The following is a 21,508-nucleotide window of genomic DNA, read 5'->3' on the forward strand; positions in this document are numbered from 1 at the left end:
TATAATCGTTGTCCCCACCTTGAAAGGAGTTTCACTTTTCTCAGCTAATATTTGTAGATCTGCAGAATGGTAATTGTCTGTCCCTTGCAGACATCAGCAAATAATATGTGGAACTAATCATAAGAGTATGCTTAATGGCAGCTATAGTTATCCAACTAGCAATTTTATTTTATTTTATTTTTCAATATATGAAGTTTATTGTCAAATTGGTTTCCATACAACACCCAGCGCTCATCCCCAAAGGTGCCCTCCTCAATACCCATCACCCACCCTCCCCTCCCTCCCACCCCCCAGCAACCCTCAGTTTGTTCTCAGTTTTTAAGAGTCTCTTATGCTTTGGCTCTCTCCCACTCTAACCTCTTTTTTTTTGTTTTCCTCCTTCCCCTCCCCCATGGGTTTCTGTTAAGTTTCTCAGGATCCACCTAAGAGTGAAACCATATGGTATCTGTCTTTCTCTGTATGGCTTATTTCACTTAGCATCACACTCTCCAGTTCCATCAACGTTGCTACAAAGGGCCGTATTTCATTCTTTCTCATTGCCACGTAGTACTCCATTGTGTATATAAACCACAATTTCTTGATCCATTCATCAGTTGATGGACATTTAGGCTCTTTCCATAATTTGGCTATTGTTGAGAGTGCTGTCCAACTGGCAATTTTAAATAACACATTCTTTTCCCTGAAAAATTGAATTCAGGTAAGTAGAATTTGTCTTGTTTATTACTATTGTTATTTCCTATTCTCACTCACTCATTCCACATTTTTACTAGAGACCTGGTGGTAGGTACTGAAATTGCGGCTCTGAATAAAACATGCCATCTCTGTCCTCCTGGAGTCATATTCAACTGACAGCAAGTACATTTTAAAAATGTCACTGTGGTAATAAAAGGACTGTTGAGCAAACAAAGCCGAGTGGCAGAGTTTGAAGAGAAATAAGGAGTCTGCTTTAGGTGAGGAGGCTGGAGAAGACTTCTCTAAGTGGTGACATCTGAGCAGAGTCACGACAGATAGAAGGAAGCCAGAGCGTAGCCTGAGAGAACACCAAGGCACAGGGAAGAGTGAGCAGAGAAGCCCAAGGTAGGAAGAGCTCCATGATGTTATCTACCAATCAGGGTGAAACGGGGGGTCATGTCCTGTAAAGACTTACCATCCATAGTGAAAGGAATAGGGAGCCACTAGAGTAGTGAAGCTTAAATTTAAATAGATTTTTCTAGGTGGCTATTGCAGGAACTAGGGAGAGAGATCGGTGCTAGATGAACAGTAGCCAATTAAGTAATGAATATAGTTGGAATATGTTTTGAAGCCAAAGCCCATAGGGGTGAGAAAAAGAGGAGAATCACGGAAGGCTACTACTTTTTGGCTTGTGCAGCTGGGGGACAATGTTACCATGCACTGAACCAAGAAGGTGGGGGAAGAGGAAGATATAAGGATACCCGTCAAGAGTTCTATTTTAAGCATGTTAAATTCAAGATGCTGATAGGCAGTCAAGTGAACACACAAAGGGGTCAAATGGATATTTTAAACTATCGCTATTGGGCTTCTGGTTATTTTAAAATCATTTTCTCTGTTTTTCTCTATTTTTCACATGACAGATTTTGTTCATGGTACATACACTCAAAGTTGTTGAAGTAATCTTTGATTGTAATTTTTTCAAGTAATTTTATTGTAGAAAGCTCATCTGAACTATGTTTATGTTAAAGGAATTCCCTGAGTTTGAGAGGTATCTGTCCGAACCTTCCTAAGTCTCTCTCAGGTCAGGAAATGCATCATCTCTTAGTGGGAATATGACACATGGCCATGTCACTCATTAAGCCCCGCCCAAAGGATTTGTAGTTGTCTGCATTTTCTTGGCTTATTGAGGATATGGAGTTGTACCAGACGCTCTAAAACAGGATTCAGCAAACTGTGGCCCACAGACAGGGTCTAGCACCCCACCTGTTTTTGTAAGTAAAGTTTCATTGGAACACAGCCATATGTGTTCCACACAGTCTCTTTAGGTGTTATGCATGACTGCATTCACACTACAACGGCAAGTTGAATAGTTGCTACAGAGACTTATGACCCACAAAGCCTAAAATATTTACTATTTGGCCTTTTAAGAAAAAAAAAATGGCTGACCTTCGCTCTAAAGTCTTTCTAACCAGGAACACCTTGTGATTTTATGATTCAAAGAAAAGTGCATCAGAAATGAAGTAGGATCTATGTCCATTTACGACCTGTAACAATTGGGACAGTCAACATTTCCTTGTAGTGATTTTCTTTTCTTTTCTTTTCTCTAAAGCTGAGAATCAGAGTTCAATCAAAACAACAGAAACACCAGGTAAGTTCATTTTCTCCTCTCTGAGAACATTCATGAGAAAGATCCCCAAAATGAGATTAAAGGAGATCAGTCAGTGTGAGGGCAGAGGAAATAGTACAAGAGAAAACATGACATGACAACTAACATGTTTAGGAGAACTTGTATTAAAAAATAAATAATAAATAAAATGCAGATCAGAGTATAGGATGTGCCTGAGTGCCCCGTGGCCAGAGTGAGTGGAATCAGTCCTGGTAAATGCATGAAGCCTGTGGAAGAGTCCTCTGCCCAGAATCCGCTCTTCCCCGTCTGTTTCTGTGGTTGGCATGCCCTCTCCCAGAAGGATAGTATGTCTCTGTCTTCTCTGTGCTTCCCAACACAGCCTGATCCTGGCAGTCAGAGAGTTGATGTTACAAACCACAGTGAAGCCTAAAATATTATCACTCCAAGAAGTGCTCCTGTTTTGTTATCCTAAGTTTTAAAATGAGTAAATCTAGGACGATGGCGCAACAGAAACTGAAAAAGATTGTTGGGAAGAGGCAGATGGTAACATTGAACCCTTCTGTTGTGTTGAAATCATAATTATTTGGGAGACTTTATCTTCCTACATCCCACCTCGTACTTTTATAAATGATAAAGCTCTTAGGTTCTCAATCTTGCTCACCTGTGGTACGTATAAAAATGAGGAATATGTGAAATACACTTAGAAGATCATGTCACTTTTTTACGAAGCCAGAAAACTAAAGCTGTGAAAATTATGAGCGACTCCATTTTCAGAGCAAATGTACTAAATAATCATCATAGTCTACCTCCTGCATCATGTGTTCAAGGAACTCAAACCTGAAAGGAGTATGCTGTTAACATTTGATTATTTATCTTCTACACAATATGTCTCATGAATTCAGAAGTTATTTTTATATTAATTCTCTTTATTTTCCTGTGTCACTGTATTTTTTTAAATACTTACTTCCATTTGCATGGAAGTCTAAAATGCACTAGAAAATGCACCGGGAAAAACAAAGCAAAACAAAACATAAAAACAGCGCATCCATTGGCTGATGGTTTGCACTGTTCAGGAGAAGTCCTTCCCTTCTGCTTCATGGACTAGTTAACCAGGAGAAGTTACAGATGGAAGAGAATTGAGAAGCTGCCCAAATCATCAGTTCCCTTTAAGGAGACACTGAAGAATCCTCTGAGAGATTAATTTACAAAATGCTAGCTTTAACTATAGTTGATTTTTAACTGTAATAGAAAGCCCATTTACACCATTTATAGTTTGAGTTACAGAAACTAGTTCTAAAACAGATAATAAACACATCATTGATTTGATCAGTGTACTAAAAAGAAATGAGACTGACTTTATAAACTATAAGAAAAGTCAGTCTTTAACTTCAAAGATATATGTTACAGGTAAAGACTAAGTCCAGACTCACTGAAAAAAAAAGTCTAATGACAAGGTATTAATTATATATCTGTTGACAACTATAATCATTTGTTCAATCATTTGTTATCAAAGGTGTTCAAATATCAAATTGTGAAACAGTTTGATCAAAAATGTGGTCAAGAATAGGCATCTTACTTGAAATACTTAGTATTTCTTTTTTATTAAAAGTTGAGGTAGAATTCTAGCCCACAGAATTATTAGTACTGCCTCCTTTTTATAAATATGAGCTAATATGCATCATATATGGTTCTCACATTTGGCATTTCCTTTCATATTATGCATCCATCTTTCATTTTCTTAGAAAAACTATGTTTTTACCACTGATTTCAAAAAATATTATTAAGGGTATATAAATTGATGATTATTTCATATAAAGACTTTTTGAGAATTCAAAGTAAGTAAGGGCAAATATACATAGAGCATCAATTCTAAGAAATTGTATGTAGATATAATGGCTAATATAATAAAAAAGATAGTTATAGTTATAGGGAAATTACTGACCAAGTTTTGAAGACATGAACATTCATTCAATTTAATAGAGAAAAGGCAATACGAGGTTGATTGTTGTGCTTAATGATGATAAGCATGAAGAATTCATGCTCCATGTGTGAAGAATTCATGCTCCATGTCTAAAGTGGGAAGGTCAAACGTCAACTACCCACTGTAATATATATGGTAAGATCACAAATTTCGCATAAGACTCTACTAAATACACAGAACCGTATATTCAACCAACCACCACTAAGCTGGGCATTTAATAAATAGTCATTCTGTTCTATTACATGTAACACTAGCTAATAGTTGTGAGTGATACATGGAGCCTGCCATTAAGGGTTACCAGCAAAGACTAATCAGCACGGTAAATAACTGTAATAATTTTAGTAGCCATATAGGTCTACAGTGATGTGTCATAGACAGACTTCAAACTTCTTAACCGTATGTTAAGATTGGGGAGGGAGAAATTTTTTCCCCCTTTAGCTGTGGTTGTGTTATATATCAGATTTAGGAAAGCAGTTTAAGAAAGATGAGGAAAATGTTTGTGTAAGAAATGACCGCCTAGCTTCCAGATTATTCTGCCTACTCATTTTTCTAGCTCTGAGTTCAGAGCTAGCGAGGCGATGCAAAGAAAAAGTGATGCAGGGCTATCTATTCCATAGATACGAAGGAATTATGTAGCTATCACAACAATTTTAATCAATGATGGAATTCACTTTTCTTTAGCCTTATCACTTTTCCACAGACAAGCATAACTAATAACGTGTCCTTGAAAATGAAACTCTTGATTTCTTTGATAAGAGACCTTAGATTTGAAGAAAAATGGACCAATATGCCTCAGTGTATGGGGAAATAAATAAGCCAGTTGCCTTCAACTTTCTGGAAAATACAACTATATTACTCAGGGTTCTCCAGAGAAACTATATATATCTATGTGTAAAGATTTATTATATGGAATTGGCTCATGCATTTTGAAAGCTGAGAAGTCCCAAGATCTGCAGTCAGCAAGCTGGAAACCTAGAGACCCAAGAGAGAGCAATGTGTACATTCAGTCCAAGGCCTGAGAACCAAGAGAGCCAATGGTTAAATTCCAGACTATAAGCCAGCGGTCTCAAGACCCAAAAAGAGCCAATATTTTAGTTTGAGTCCAAATGCAGGGAAAGACCAAGGTTCCAGCTCAAGGCAGTGATGCAGGAAGAATTTGTTCTTTACTCCTTCTTTTTTTTTTAATGCTTTTATTTATTTTTTGTGAGAGAGAGAGAGCATGCAAGCAGGGGAGGGGAAGAGAGAGGGGGGACAGAGGACTCAAAGCAGGCTCCAAGTTGACAGGCTGACCGCAGCAAGCCCAGTGTAGGGCTCAAACTCATGAACCACGAGAAGATGACCTGAGCTAAAGTAGGACGCTCAACCGACTGAGCCACCCAGGCGCCCCACTCCTTATTTCTTACTGAGACTCAGCCAATTTATTCTATTCAGGCCTTCCACTGATTGGATGGAGAGCCATCGACATTGGAGAGCAGTCTGCTTTATTCAGTCTGCTAATCCACATGTTAATATCCTCAAAAATAATCACAAACACTTCCAGACTAGTGCTTGTCCAAATATCTGGGGACTCAGTGGCAAAGTCAACTTGACAAATAAAATTAATTGTTGCAACAACATTCCCATAGTAGACAGTACAACTTGTGAAAGATCTCATTGTACCTATCTTCTTTACTTTCTTTTACTGTGTTTCACAACTTCAACTGTGTTGTAGATGTTAATTTTGATGGAAAATTAGAAGCCAGAACACACATGACAAATCCCACCCAACGTGACCACTGGCCTTTGAAAAGGAGGATACTCCCTCCTGGCATATTCATTGCGCTCAACACCCTGTGTAATGTTTGAGAATTGGTTGCTGATCTCTAGGAATTCATATAATGTAAGCATCGATCATTCTATACAGAAAATTAGTTATCTGAGTATTCCAACTCTGACTGACAGAATCTTGGCACTATTGTTCAGTTAGAATCCACCTGAGCTAGAAAAATACATATAGCAAACCTAAAGGTTTATTGTTGTTGTTTTTTTTTAACCTGGAAATTGTTTAATGTTTAAAAGATTGGTTGAGAATAAAAGAACTCACTAATGGGGTATGTCAATATTTATGTGGTAGAGTCTGCCATAAACTTTCACTTAAGAAATTGTATATATCTGGGTATAGCTAGGTGGTTTCTCCTCTAGTTTGGAAATCTGCTGAGTCTCCAAGAAGGGCTTGTGACTCTCTAGTCTACACAGAAGGTCAATAAGAACTCAGTCTTGACTGATTAGCTACCCAGCGTTTGCTTTAAAAACCAATACATTTCAATGTTACTACTAATGGTGTGTGCCTTATAAAATCTACAATGTGCTTTATTTAATATATTAGGAATAATTCTCTCTCCTTGTACGTATCTGCATAGTCTGGTTTGGCCCGTTAAAGGAAGGAGGTGTTTAGTTTGTTTTGATGAGAAGAAGGTTGTCTTGATTGGAGTCTAAATTTAAATAAACTATATTTTATGTAACAAAAATAGGAGACATGGACTTGTAACTCATTCCTGCTGAAATACTGTAGCAGGCAGCATAATCGTATTTAACAGCACAGACTCTAGAGCCTGCATTCAAATCCCAACTCTGCCACCTACTTGCTCTGTCATCTTGGGCAAATTACTTCATGTCTCTGGGCTTCAGTTTCAACTTTGTAAAATGAAAATATTTACAACACAATGATTGAATGAGTTAACATCTGTAAAACACTCAGAATAATTCCCACAACACATAGTATCCCGAAAGGATTGGAAAATAAAAATCCTATTTAATATTTTAATGCCTATATTTTGAAAAGCTTACCCTCACATTCTCAGAAAGCATAGCACTGACATAGTTACATATTGTAAAACTTCTCAGTGTTTTCAAGTCATATTATCCACATTGTAAATTTAAGGTAAGATGATGTATCTGTGCTGGGGGAAGGGTAAGAACATTCTAAACCTTTCAGAATGCGGAGAAAAGATGTCACTGGCCTCATCGATAACGGTTCCATTAACAAGATGAACTAAACTCACTTAAAATCCGTTAGTTACATGGTATAATGAGAAGGGAGAAGGAAGTTGTGAGTCCTACTTGGTTTATTATGTCTTAGTTCTACTTACTGTCAGATGTGTTACCTTGTGTCTTAGAGCCACAGAATCTCTCATGTAGAAAGCACGAGATTAAAAATGTTTCGGAATAAGGTTAATTAGCACAGTGCCTCATTCATTCTTTGTATATTATATAACTTTCTGGAAATTAATAACCATTCATATTCAAATCACAAAAAAATTCAGCCTCTTTCTTCAACATGTAATTCCAAAAACTTACCTGAGGTAAATAAATCTCCTTTCACAGTTATTACTGGGTTAAAAGATTCTGTTACCTCAGGTTAGTCACACCAATGGCCCACAGCAAAGTGAAAGAGATTTGAGATAAAACTTTTTCTGCATTGCTTTAAGAGTACACCAATGTCGGGGCGTTTGGGTGGCTTAGTCTGTTGAGCATGATCGGACTTCGGCTCAGGTCATGATCTCATGGTTCGTGAGTTCCAACCCTGCATAGGGCTTGCTGCTGTCAGTGCAGAGCCCATTTTGGGTCCTCTGTCCCCTTCTGTCTCTATCCCACCCCTGCTCATGCTCTCTCTCTCTCAAAAAAAAAAAAAAAAAAAAGAAAAGAAAAGAAAAAAGAAACAAACATTAAAAAAAAAAAAAAAGAAAGAGTGTGCCAAGGTTAGAAAGGTAAAGTCTGATGAGAGCAGAAAACTTCCCCTTTGATATTTTGCCCATTCAGTAAACAGAGGGTGCCATTATAGGCAATAATATGTTCTAGCTATGACAAAATCTGGATTGAAAGGAACTTTGACAAGAAACCAAAATCTTAAAGCTAGAAGAGATTTCAGGGATCATATCAGCATATTCCCCTCCCAAAACACAGAATGGTACCAGCCATACTCGCAGCATTTATTGCCTGCACCACTTATATGCCACTTACTTATAGAATAAACCTTTTTTTTTTTTCCTCTGATAATGAAAGCCTAGAGTAGACTGTGCTTCCTTTTCCTGAGTTGCAGGATGCTCAGGGTCAATTCTTCTAGGAGCACCAGAAACTGTGTTATGTTTGTTATTAACTCTTAAAAGGAGCTTGTTTGTTTCATCCATTTGCATTGGTTCTGATTTCTTATTTCTATCGTATTCACCTCATGGTATATATCATTGCTTAAGCTCCTCAGATCGTTTTTGTTAAGAGTTAGCTCATAAGTAAAACTCAATAAGAAATAACAGAGTCTCTCTTATTTTGATCCCTGACATATTGTTCTGTCTTATTCTTTATTTCATGTTTCACATCTATCAACTTTGGGCTGTGCTTCTCACCTCTTCTATTAGAATGTAAGCTCCTTAAAGGCAATAAATGCCTCTTGTACTCCATAGTATTTCCTTCAATATCTCCTGTTAGACCCAGAGTAGCTGTCTACTTTTTTCTTATTGTAGAACAGATGAACATACTAATGACACAATTATTTTAAATATGTACCAGTCCAAATATTAAGAAGATTCAAAAGGTATGCTCATTAATTCATTTTTATCTTTAACAGTAGTCATTTCTACAAAAAAAAATTGTTTATCCATAGAGCAAAGGCTTATGGACTGTACTTCCAGACACTGTTCTAACATTTGGGAGACACCAGTGAGCAAAATATTATCCTTGACCTCAAGGATCTTACTTAGAAGATGGTAAGTGTTATAAGAAAGAGAAAATGCACAGCAGTGTAGGAAGGAGGGATCGCGAGTGCTGGAGAGGTGAAGAAAGGTGGGGACCATTTCACAGTACTGAAAAATGTGGTCAAGGTGAGCTTTCCTGAAAAGACTTAAGTAAATACAAGGAAGTAAGAAAACCAATATGTAGAGGAAGAGGGTCCTGGCAGATCTAGAACTTGAGGAGAGGCCCAGTGTGTTTACGAACCTCTAGAGTTAGTGAGGTATGGGGGCAGGGGATTTGCCAGGCAGATTGCCTAGGATTTGGAGGATTATTGCAAGGTCTTTGGCTTTTTCCATAAGAGAAATGGGGAAACATTGGGGGTTCTGAGCAAAGTAGTGACATGGTCTGACTCATATTTTATAAATATAAATCTGAGAGCTAAGAAAAGACTGTCAGATGAAGCAAAAATACTTTGGTAGTTTTCCAGGAGAGAGATGGTGTTGGCTTGGACCAGCATAGTCACAGGGTAGGTGGCATGAAGTCTCCAAATTCTGCATATATTTTGGAGGTGAAACCAATAGATATATTCCTGGTGATCCTGCATGTGGGATAGGTTATAAAAGATGAGGCAAAAATAGCTGTGAGATCTTTGGCCTGAACCACTGGAAGGAATGATTGCCAGATGGGAAGGCTAAAGATAAAATAGAAGTTCAAGTTTGGACACGTGGAATTTAAGATGTTTATTATTTGCTGAGTAAGCAGGTGGGTTTATGAATCTGGAGTTTAAGAATGAGGTCTGGAAATACAAGTCAGGGGATCATTAGCATTGATATTGTATTTAAGCCTTGAAATTGAATGAGATCATCAAAGAAATTAGCATAGTTAGAGAGGAGAACCACGGACTAAGCCCTGGGACCCTCCAAGATCAAGTCAGATAAAGGAGGAACCAGCCAAAGAGACCAAGAAGATTAGCCCATAAGCTGTGCTCTACCGGAAGTCACATGAGGCAAAGGTGTTCAGGAGGAATGACTCATTGTGTCAAATGCTCAAAAGTTATTTTTTAAAATGAGACGTGAATCCACCAAATTGCAATTTAAACACGTGTCCCAGTTATTTATAAATAATGGGAAACAATCATTCAATTCAATTAAGTTTAACCCCTTAGGTACTTCTTTAAGCATAAAAAAGAAGGTGTTTAGAAAGAAGTAAAAAGAACTGTTTAGAAAATGTTTAGAAAGTTTAGAAAGTGTTTAGAAACATGAGCCTGGGTGGCTCAGTCGGTTAAGCGTGTGACTCTTGGTTTCGGCTTAGGTCATGATCTTACAGCTTAATGGTTTCAAGACATGCATCAGGCTCTGTGCTGGTGGTGTGGAGCCTGCTTGGGATTCTCTCTCTCTACCCCTCCCCCACTTGCACTGTCTCTGTCTCTCCCAAAATAAATAAATAAACTCAAAAAGAAATCTTAAATAAAGCATCTGGAAAGTTTAGAAAGTGTTTAGAAAGTGTTCAGAAAGAAGCAAAAAGAAGTGTTTAGAAAGAAGTGTAGGCAACATACAAGAAATAAAAAAAGAATATATAGCTGTATTTTCTTTCTCATATAGAATGTTTTATCCTCAGCTGCCACTCACACTTTTCTCCCATTAATACCGATGTATCACATATACCCTCCTCTAAAAAGGCCATCAGGGACTCCTGCAGCCCCAGTCTCTCCTCAGAGGAGTTTGCGGCTCCCAGGAACAGGCCTGTTAGGCTCAGCCTAGGAGAGGCATGACATCAGCAAGAACACAGCAATGAATTTCAGAAAGCAGGTGGGGAACCTTGGTCAATTACACTTCCTGTAGTTAGTTTTCTAAGGCTCATTCTCACTGCCACCACAGGTACGCTGAGATATCAGTAAGGCCTTCTGTCTTTAAAACACCCAATGATTCATCAGGTAAAACAGAAGAAATATATTTGGCCCTTTACAGCAAGGGCCAAATATATGCCACAGTCTGATGCCAGTGGGGTAAATTTGGATGCACCTTGTTACAACAGACTTGGTTCTGAGGGTCTCTACCTCAAACAGCCTGTTCCAAGCATTGGCCTGAAGCTTGCAAACTGTATTTAAATTACGACAGAACATATCTGAAATTAAATAATCGTTACAATCACCAAAAGTCAGGGTCAAACAGTAAATCTATGTCATCTAAGAGCACTATATACTTCAGTTATTCCAGTTCCTGGCTAGAGAAAAGAAGCATCTAGAAACATGGAGGTACCCATAAAGTTTATTGCATATATTTTTACACTAAGAATTTTTGAGAAAGTTAGACAAATTGACTTTGGGTGAAAGGTACAACTCTTTAGAGGCCTAATCACAATATAATAAAAAATATATTATTATAAAATAATATAATATAATAATATAGCATAATAATATATCATGTATCATATATTATGATATTATAATAATATTATATATAATATAAATATATTAGTATCAAGTACTCTTCTAAGCAATTTAAATATAATTTTACTCATTAAACTTTTATAACACTATGATATAGAACTATTATAATCACCATTTGTACATGTGGAAACTCAAGCACAAAGAGGTTAAATGACCTGGGGTACCTGTGTGGTCAGTAGAGCATCTAATTCTTGATTTCAGCTCAGATCATGATCCTGGGGTCATGGAATCAAGCCCCCACTTCGGGCTCTGTGCTGAAAGCATGGAGCCTGCTTGAGATTCTCTCCCTCTCTCTCTCTCTCTCTCTCTCTCTCTCTGCCCCTCCCCAGCTTGCACTCTCACCCTCACTCTCAAAATAAAGAAACTTAAAAAGGGCGAGGGGGCACCTGGGTATCTCAGTTGGTTAAGCGTCAACTTCAGCCAAGGTCATGATCTCATGGTTCATGGGTTCGAGCCCCACATCTGGCTCTGCCTGACAGTGTGGAGTCTGCTTCAAATCCTGTCTCCCTCTCTCTCTGACTCTCCCCTGACCATGCTCTCTCTCTCTTTCAAAAATAAATAAACATTAAAAAAAAAAAAGAGGTTAAGTGACTTACCCAACATTCTCCAGGAAACCAGTTCTATAGTCAGATTTGAACCCATGTACTCTGGCTTCAGAATCATGCTCTTAAATACTCCACTATACTTCTCTTGTACATCTTCTGCCAATGCTGCTTCAATAGTAATATAGGATAATAGAGTCTCAACAAAACCCACAGAGATTATCAGCTCTGAACACACCATGGATCCTTCTATCTTAGTCACAGAAAGAATTCCATTAGGCCCACAATTTATGAATTAAGCCAAGAATAACAATTTCATCAATATGAGCATTCTAATAGTCTATCTCAAACCTGTAAGTTAATTTCCATAAGTGGGTCATGACCAATATTGTAAATATTAAATAAAAGACAAGAGAAAACAAAACCCCAGAAGGCACTGCACATTACTAGAGGTAAAGAGTGTGTGTGTATGTGTGTGTGTGTGTAATTGTGTGTGTGTAGATGTACTGGTTTCAGAAATGATTAATTAACTGAACATTTCAGTTAAAAGAAAAACAAAAAATTTAAACTCTTTGTCCAAGGAGCCAATAAATTCTTCTTTCAAGAAGGGTTAACCTATGGATCATTAGCACTAAGAATTGGCACTGGACTATCAACATGTTTTAAATAGGAAAGTTCAGAGTTTTATATAAACCACATGGGTTATATTTAGAATTATGGCCATTTAGCTTATCTGTGAGAAGGTAGTAAGATAGGGGCACCTGGGTGTCTTTATTGGTTAAGCATCCCACTCTTGATTTTGGCTCAGGTCATGATCTCCGGGTTCATGAGACTGAGCCCCACGCTGGGCTCTGTGCTGACAGTGCAAAGCCTGCTTGGGATTCTCTCTCTCTCTCCCTCTCCCTCCGCTCTCACTCTCTCTCTCAAAATAAACATTTTTTTTTTAAAAAGAGAGAAGGTAGTAAGATAAGATTTGGAGTCTTGAAAATTAAGCCTTGGGAATTCATTAATTCATCCCAGGTGAATTAATGCCATTGGTAATTTAATCAGCTATCTTGTTCTCTACCAACACAATCAAAAGAGCAACATTCTCACTAAAACACTTGACGCTGGAAAAAACAACTAAAAGTACCAAGGTTTCAGCTAGTTCCCAGTCTTTCATTTGGTACTGCTTTTTCTGCCTGTTTAGTGCACTAGTCTGACATTTTTCTTTGTTCTTATGGGCATATATCTAGCTTCCTCCCACAGATCCCTTGCATGGCAAGAACGGTACAGACTCGAAACATCATTCTTCCCCACAGATGTCAAAAATGCATGAGCATGCAATGCGCGATGGACTGTGGGTGGCAAAGAAAGAAGGATCCAAGGCAGCCATAGGCGATATCAATTTCTTTGGTGCAATTATACATGGCACCAATACTCCTAAGGGGGCCATAATTATAAGAGATGCCTCTTGGTGCAGCCAAGCAGTCAGCCACATATCACTGCACACCCACAGTAGTTAGAGCTCCAGGTGGAGGATGGTGGGGGTTATGGCCTTCACACTGCCAGAACTTAAAACTTAGCAGCGAGACAAGCCAAGCAGGTGTGATAAAAAGAAATCATTTTAAACTACATTCTTTGAAAAATAATTCTTTTCCAAAATCATTCAAAATGCAAACTGTGCTTTATCCAAAATTCACGAGGATAAATGCTTTAAGTTTACAAAGCACTTAGGTATTTATATTTCCTTGCAACTTATTGAGATCGGTGGGTTTTGAATAATGCAACTTTATTTATAATTTTTGTTTCAGTCCTTCTGATTGAAGGTTGCAGATGTTGACTTAAGTAAACACATTAATGAGAATAATAATAAGTTAAACTTAATATTTCCTTTGGAAGAAAAGAGCATGGACGGTGGCAGAAATGCAACCAAGCAGCAGTTATTCTAAAGAAGGCACATAAATGTAAACAACTACTGAGCTTCAAGGGTGCAAATGAAGGAATTTTCCTTGATATTTTCCCCAGACAATCCTTCTAATCAAAGCCTCAACTGCAATTTCTTCAACCACCAAGAAACACGATAAAATCTGAAGTCCTATGCATTTATGTCTATTTTAAGTACAGTGGGAAAAAAAAAAAAAAAACATCCGCCGAAGTTGTAATATCTGAAATGTGAGTACTGTTTTTGAATAGATTCACATCCCACAAGAATTTCATGAAGCAGGTGATAAAGGCGGCAGCTTAGGAAAAGAGACTTGCTCAAGCTTTCTTGGCCAGTTCTCGAAGACGTGATGCTGGCGCCCAGGTTTTGTGATTCCAAATTTAATCGTCTTTACAGGAAGAATAGATGAACTTATGATTAAGTGTACGGTTGTATGTATCTTATTATTCAACAATAAACCATTTTCACGGGTCTTCAGAAATGCAAACTGTTTACATCCACAAAGAAATTCAGTAAGAAGAACCAATACCTTCGTCTGACTGCATTTGTGATTTCCCTACAGTTAACAGTCTACGTCCAGAGACATTACCTTCTAATGCCAGTACATTACCCTCAATATCAATAACTACTCCAGGAAACATCTCCCAGTTTCAAGGTATGACTTCTGTGTAATACGAGTGGAAGCTTGGTTACTTGATCTCTTCTCACCAAGAAAACCCTACAGTCTTTTTAAAAAAGCTTTATTGAGGTATAATCGAAATGCAAAACAAAACTGCAGGGACACAAGGAAACTTTGCAAGTGATAGATTTATCTATTACCTTGATTGTGATGATAGTTTCACAGGTATATACCTTTGTCCAAACTCATCAAGTTGTATACATTAACTCCCTACCAAACTTGATGTACAAAACAGAGCCCTTTCAGAATGAGATAGTTTTTTTGTTTGTTTGTTTGTTTTTTGGTTTGTTGTTGTTGTTGTTGTTTTCCGCTTGAAGCATCATACTTATAGATCACAGAGGCTTGCTTAAATGGGACGAAAGGGTGGGTGGGGAAGGACTGGGAAGATTGGCATACATTAACCAAAGGTGATTTATTTTTTTTCTTTCTTAAAATAATAGGTACTGAGGATGCAAAAAATGCAAGCTCTTCTTCAGCCAGCCCCTCTTATTCCAGTGAGTAACGGACATATCTTCATTCACGGCTATAAATACTCAGAATGTTTGAATGTGACTGATAAAGGAGAGGATTCAATTATAGACAGCCTTTATCAACTTTACTGAACCTGCAATCCCATTATAATTCTATCTAACTGCTGCTCGCTTAAGAATTTCCTACTATTGAGTCTGTTTTTTTTTTTTTAATTTTTTAATGTGTTTATTTTTGAAAGAGTGAGACAGCATGAGTTGGGGAAGGGCAGAGAGAGAGGGAGACACAGAGTCTGAAGCAGGCTCCAGGCTCCGAGCTGTCAGCACAGAGCCTGAAGCAGGGCTCCAACCCACAAACCGTGAGATCATGACCTGAGCTGAAGTCAGATGCTCAACTGACTGAGCCACCAAGGTGCCCCTTGAGTCTGGTTTTAATGAGCACACCCTTGGGATTTTTTCCTTACTTTAGTGCTCAGCAATTACCACCTAGGGTCAAGGTGAATTGATGAGACTAGTCTCAGATAAGCAAAAGTGCACAGGCAGAGGGGTCTATAAAAATGAATTGTTTCTCTTCAGAGAACTCTACCTTAATGTTAAAAATGGCCTTTAAAGAAATGCCCCATTTTAGCAAAAACATATATATGTCATATAACACATGTGTATTCTAGGACTGAATAGAAAAAATCCATTAATTTCTCTAGAAATTAAGGATAAAGTGAATGTATATGAAACTGGATTAGAAAAGATTATCTAATTTTAGGTAAAGCCATTCTATTGAATAAGTCAGCATTACATTTACTGACGTGCTAATTCATGGCATCTTCATTTTGGGAGGCACCAATGATCTCACTCAAGGTCTAATATGAAGCAAGCATTTAACCATAAAATTGGAAGTGTAAGCCATCCTACAAAAGAATTGGATAAATATAAGGAGTACATATGCAAGCAGCTAAGAATAACTAATTAAATAAGAGCTATAACCTCTGCATCTCTGGTTGTATCCTCATGACAGCTGTCTTGGGAAATGACTGTCAGAACATAAGGCAGGTGCTAAAAACAAAGCAAAACAGCAAGACTCTCCTCTTAAAAACTCACCCTAACTTACTGTCACAACACCTCTCCTTTAAATGCATGACCACATCCATATACATCCCTCTTGGACCATGTGTTCACTTTTAGAAATCGATTCTGCTTTCCACTTATATCCACTTATGCTATTTTACGCTGTTTCTAGTTTTAAGATATCATTATGGAAAGACATTTGTGATATTTTAGGATGCCAACATTATGACTAGAGCAGTTCCAGTACGGGAGATATAGATGATGAGAGACAGATAGATAGATAATAGATGATAGATTAGTAACCTTATTATACAGTAGTAAAGAATATAATGTGTGAATGTGGGTCACACTATAGTCTAGAGGACATCTCCAGTCTTCCATTTGCTTCACTTCTCCAGTGTCTAACTAAGGTGAGGAACCAGCTCCCTTAGGTTTACAATTTTATTTCAAAAGGCTGCAAGACTGACATCAAGTGGATATGTCAGAAATGACAACTAGAGCAAAACCTTTGAATCAGATAAATCTTCTTTGCCTAAAATATAAGATGTCTAATAGAGTGATGTTTGAAGAAGGAAGAATGCATGCATGCTTTTGCTCAGTAAACTACTTACTGTTAAATTCAACAGCCACGCTAATTGACAATGTCTTCAATACGTTTTAGGTATTATTCTGCCAGTGGTTATTGCTTTGATTGTGGTGACCCTTTCAGCATTTATTCTTGTGGGTTTGTATCGAATGTGCTGGAAGACCGACCCAGGTAGGTGACAGGGTTTTGTCGCATTTTGTTTCCTGAAAGATGAATATATATTCAGTCTAAACTTGAATTTAAACTCTTGAGGGGAGAGGAGGATTGCTGAAAGAAAATGCCATGTTACTTGATCACAGAAATAGAAGAGAAGGGGCAGAGAAACCCATTGAACGCTGACGAATGTAAGGAGTGAGGATTTACTAGTGACAGATATAATCGGATATGAACAGATTATTTTTAATGAAATAACCCCAGTTTTGTGAGTGGTCAGGGGATTATGGTAGTAAAGAAGGCATAAAATGACATCCCTTATCTGTAGTGAAGATTTTTGTCCACTTCCATGTGACAAAAAATAAAGGTAAGTATTGCTAAGGATTTAGTTGAGGGGCCCACAATCTCTAGAGGAGCGTTCTGTGACTTATTCATGCCTGGGGGAGACATCTTCCTTTCGATGAAAGTGTGTTCCATGACTGTGTGTTCTGCTAATTGACTCATCTCCTCAAGACCGAACACGATGGCAATTTTTCGTGAGATTTAAGCGTGACGATTCTTTATTATCCTCCTTCATCTCTCCAATAACATTTAAGGTCCTTCCGCTTTTCTTTAAAATGGCACTGCTATTCTTAACTGTAGAGAACAAACTGAGGATTGCCGGAAGGGAGGTGAGTGGGTGAGTAGGAGGAGGAATGGCATAGATGGGTGACAGGCATTAAGGAGGGCACTTGTTGTGATGAGCACTGGATGTTGTATGCAAGTGATGAATCACTAAACTCTACTCCTGAAGTGAAAATAAATAAATAAATAGCACTGCTCTCTTTTATGTCGTCACTCTTTGTTTTTCTTTTTTTTTTTTTTTCTTTTTGCTACTTCATCTTCTTTTCCCTCCTTTTAAATACTTCTGGTTTCCATAATTGCATTATATTTTTATTTTTTTAATATTTTTTTTATTTTAAAAGAGACAGATTTACAGAAAAGTCACAAAGATAGTTAAAGAGTTCCCCTACACTGCACACCCCATTTCCCTTATTATTAATATCTGACAGTAGTATTCTATATTTGCCACAATTAATGAACCAATCAATGCATTGTTATTAACTAAATCCTTACTTCATTCAGATTTCCTAGTCTTTTTTCAGTCTGTCTCTTGTCCCAGAAACTTCAGCTCTCTCGAACCCCTTTCAGTTCCCATGGCTCAGCAACCCCCTTTCTGTTGCCTTAAGCATAAACCTATCTTTCCATCCCAGACCTGAGCCCTGGTTGTCTAGTGGAGGGCCCTCATCCATGCTATTCCCTCTCCAAAACACCTTGCTCACCACTTACCTTTTATGACATACCTGATCTGCAGTTTATCCATAAAGGCCTAGCTCAAACAGCCATTGAGTGTATCTTTCTATAACATGCCATCTCTTTAAGAGGAGTAGAGTGTTTTGTTACTTCTCCTTGCACAGAATCTTGCAATATTATTCATCACATTATCGTACAGTTACTTCTCTATGTGCCTGCGTCCACTGCAGGGTGGGTCTTTGTTGGGGCTGCCATAACAAAAATACCACAGGTAGGGTGGTTTAAACAACAAACATTTCTCACAGTTCTAGAAGCTGAGAAGTCCGATCCAGGCATCCTCAGATTTGATGTCTGATGAGGGCACTCTCCCCGCTTTGTAGACAGCCACCCTTTTACCGTGTCTTCACATGGCAGAGGGGACAGGAGAGCTCTCTGGGATCTCTTTTATAAGGGCACAAATCCTCTTCATGAGGACTCCACCTTCCTGACCTAATGACCTTCCAAAGGCTCCACCTCCCAATACTATCCCATTGGGCATTAAGATTTAACAGATGAGTTTTAGGAGGACACAGACATTCAGTCTGTGACATCGGGCAAGCCCTCCAAGTCACAAACCACATATCGTTCACATTGCACTGTGTATAATACATAGCAGAGCCTTGCTTGTTGCTTGTTGACTTAAATTTTTAATTTTCAGTAAAATGGAACCTTCCCTTACCTCACTTCAATTCTAAATATTTTACTAACACAACGCTACCTAAGTCTCATATACTCTTAAAAAAGTAAACATCAATTATTTTTATGAGATATGCAAGCCACACTATTCTGGGTTTACCCCCTTGAACAATGTGCTCCCAGGACACTAGTGGACGCTGCTCCTGAGCCCAATCCCTGGCCATGTACCTCACGGAGAGTTCGGGGCCCAAGAGTGACAGTACGAGGCAAAGTTACGAAAAACAGTAGTGTTCATTATAGCTCTTATTGGAAAATAAGAAAAAAAACAAAGAAATGCCTTTACCTTTAGGAGTTAGTGAATAAACTTCTTAATAATGTCTGAAATATGTTTCCTTAGTTTCCAGAGGGGAAATAGCAATTTTATAAATCAGTTTAATTTCTCTAAGTTTCTAAAACACCAATACTATTTTATATGGGAAATCGACTATCCAAGTTGAAGCCTGTGGGTGTTGAGTAGGATAGGTAAAAAATTAATGTGCTAAATCCATTTGTAAAAATACCCAGTACTGAAAGACTGCTTTGCATAAGAAGATTTGCAACTAAGTTATTTGAAAAGTTGACATTTTCTATTAAAGAAATGAATTGGATGAATTGGATCATTCAGGAAAAAAAATGTATAAAATACCTATAGCTATGGAGAGTTATTCTTTTTTTTTAACATTTATTTATTTTACAGAGAGAGAGAGAGAGAGAGAGAGCGAGCATGAGCGGGGGAGGGGCAGAGAGAGAGAAGGAGACACAGAATCTGAAGCAGGCTGCAGGCTCTGAGCAAGCTGTCAGCACAGAGCCTGATGCGGGGCTTGAAACCACAAACTGTGAGATCATGACCTAAGCCAAAGTCGGATGCTCAACCGACTGAGCCACCCAGGGGCCCCTGGAGAGTTATTTTGAAAGCATATAATACTTTATAACCAAGTTCGGTAATTGTACAATCAGCAAAATCTATTTGGTTATTGTTAACTTTGCTTTCCGAACAGACTTTTACAGCATTGTTATTAAATTAGCACCATTAAACACCCACAGTTCAACTCTCTTCAAGTATGTGGGTTAGACTTCAAGTTCAGAAAATTTGTAAACATTCTCTGCTTTCTGGAAGACAACATGAATCAGAGATGTCGGTATAAAATTAAGCTTATCTGGATAATGTTAACAGTAGTCCGAGCTTTAACCTAAGTAAGAATAGCACCTATGCAGAAGGTAGTCTGTTCATTCTGCTAATGAACCTGTATTACAGTATTCTAAGGGGAAAAAAAAGGCATAGAAAAAAATATCAACTCACTTTGAAGCAGGGCTATAAGCATCATGAGTGATATCATACATAACACTTAAAATAGGAATTTAAAAATGCTGTTAAAATCCTACTGATGGTGGGAACACAAAGTTAGACTGGTGAACAGCATATGGCGCCATGAATTATATCCTAGGGATTAAGAGTCATGATGGTGTATCTTAGCCAAGATGACAGAAATAGAAGTAGCCAAAATATTAGTGGAAATCAAACTCTTTATAAAACAACGATGGTCATTGCCAGGAGACTTAGAGTTAAAAGGCCCATCCCAATGACAAGGGCTACATTACACGTGAAAGGAATTCCAAGAGAGGAAAGCTGAGTAGCAATGAAATAAAACCACAGCACAGTCAGGAACAAAACAAGGGGGCCCTAGGCAATTACATTAAATAGTTTGCCTAATTTGCCACAAGGTTTGACCACCCAACATATCCTCCCTAAAGGCCAAGGCTTTGTGCAGAATGAATCATTCTGAATTCTCACTCTACACCCAAAATGTCTTCTACCAGACTGTGGTGCAGCAGCCAGGCAAAGCAAACAAAAGATTAGCTATAGTTAGTAGCCTCAGTGACATTTTGCAGGGCACTTTTGAGAGACTGAATCAGTGGGCTCCAGATGCAATTAGAGGCAATGTCTACATCGTCGTTCGCCACAAATACGGTGGCTTGTGTCTCCAGAAAGAGCAATGTATAAAGGAGAGCCAAAAATCCAATTCTCTGGTATAAAAAGGTAATTGGATATTTTGAGGAAAATTTTTTTTCAGAGATACTAAAATAAACTGAAACATTTTCTGCTGTCTGTGGGATGTGTGACGATGGATAGTAGTTTCACATAGCAATATGAAACTATAAGATTAAAATTAGTCCAGAACTAAATTCAGGGGAGTTGTCCCACTTAGGGCTATTCCATGAATGTGTCAGCCATACCTGAGGAATAGTTGTAACCATATATGAGAAAAAGTCCAGTGGGCCAGCAGGGGAGATTTTTTAAAAGTTACAAAGTGGCTTTATAAAAATCTCTGCACAGAAAGTAGCTAGGGTCTGGGAGTGGGTGCTTTTATTTTGGGGGGGGGGGGGGGAGGTTATAGCCAGCTTCCCACAGCTGTAATAACAATTCTCTCCTCTTTTAGGCACACCAGAAAATGGAAATGACCAGTAAGTAGCCACATCATTTTTTTTTCCAGAAGCTCTGACTCTACCATATCTGTATCTATATATCTACATGTAACATTAATCTTCTACTCACACTTTTTTTTGGTTTAGTTTTAAAACAAATTGTGCAAAAATCACTAGAAATAGAATTTGGCTATTTGTCAGAACTCTCTATCCAACAGACAGATTCCAACA

At 38.0% G+C, this 21,508-nt stretch overlaps 1 protein-coding gene across 2 annotated transcripts in view; it reads left to right on the forward strand.

Annotated features, from left to right (window-relative positions):
- EMCN (endomucin) overlaps positions 1-21,508 on the forward strand; it is a 103,100-nt gene that overhangs the window by 64,514 nt on the left and 17,078 nt on the right. For both annotated transcript variants that reach the window (XM_042935823.1, XM_042935822.1), the window contains exons 4-8: positions 2,282-2,320; positions 14,462-14,554; positions 15,019-15,072; positions 16,769-16,864; positions 21,292-21,316. In XM_042935823.1, coding sequence (XP_042791757.1) covers positions 2,282-2,320; positions 14,462-14,554; positions 15,019-15,072; positions 16,769-16,864; positions 21,292-21,316 — 307 coding nt within the window. The remainder of the gene's footprint in view (positions 1-2,281; positions 2,321-14,461; positions 14,555-15,018; positions 15,073-16,768; positions 16,865-21,291; positions 21,317-21,508) is intronic.

Source organism: Panthera leo, chromosome B1 (assembly GCF_018350215.1).
Source record: "Panthera leo isolate Ple1 chromosome B1, P.leo_Ple1_pat1.1, whole genome shotgun sequence".
Lineage (NCBI taxonomy): Eukaryota > Metazoa > Chordata > Mammalia > Carnivora > Felidae > Panthera > Panthera leo.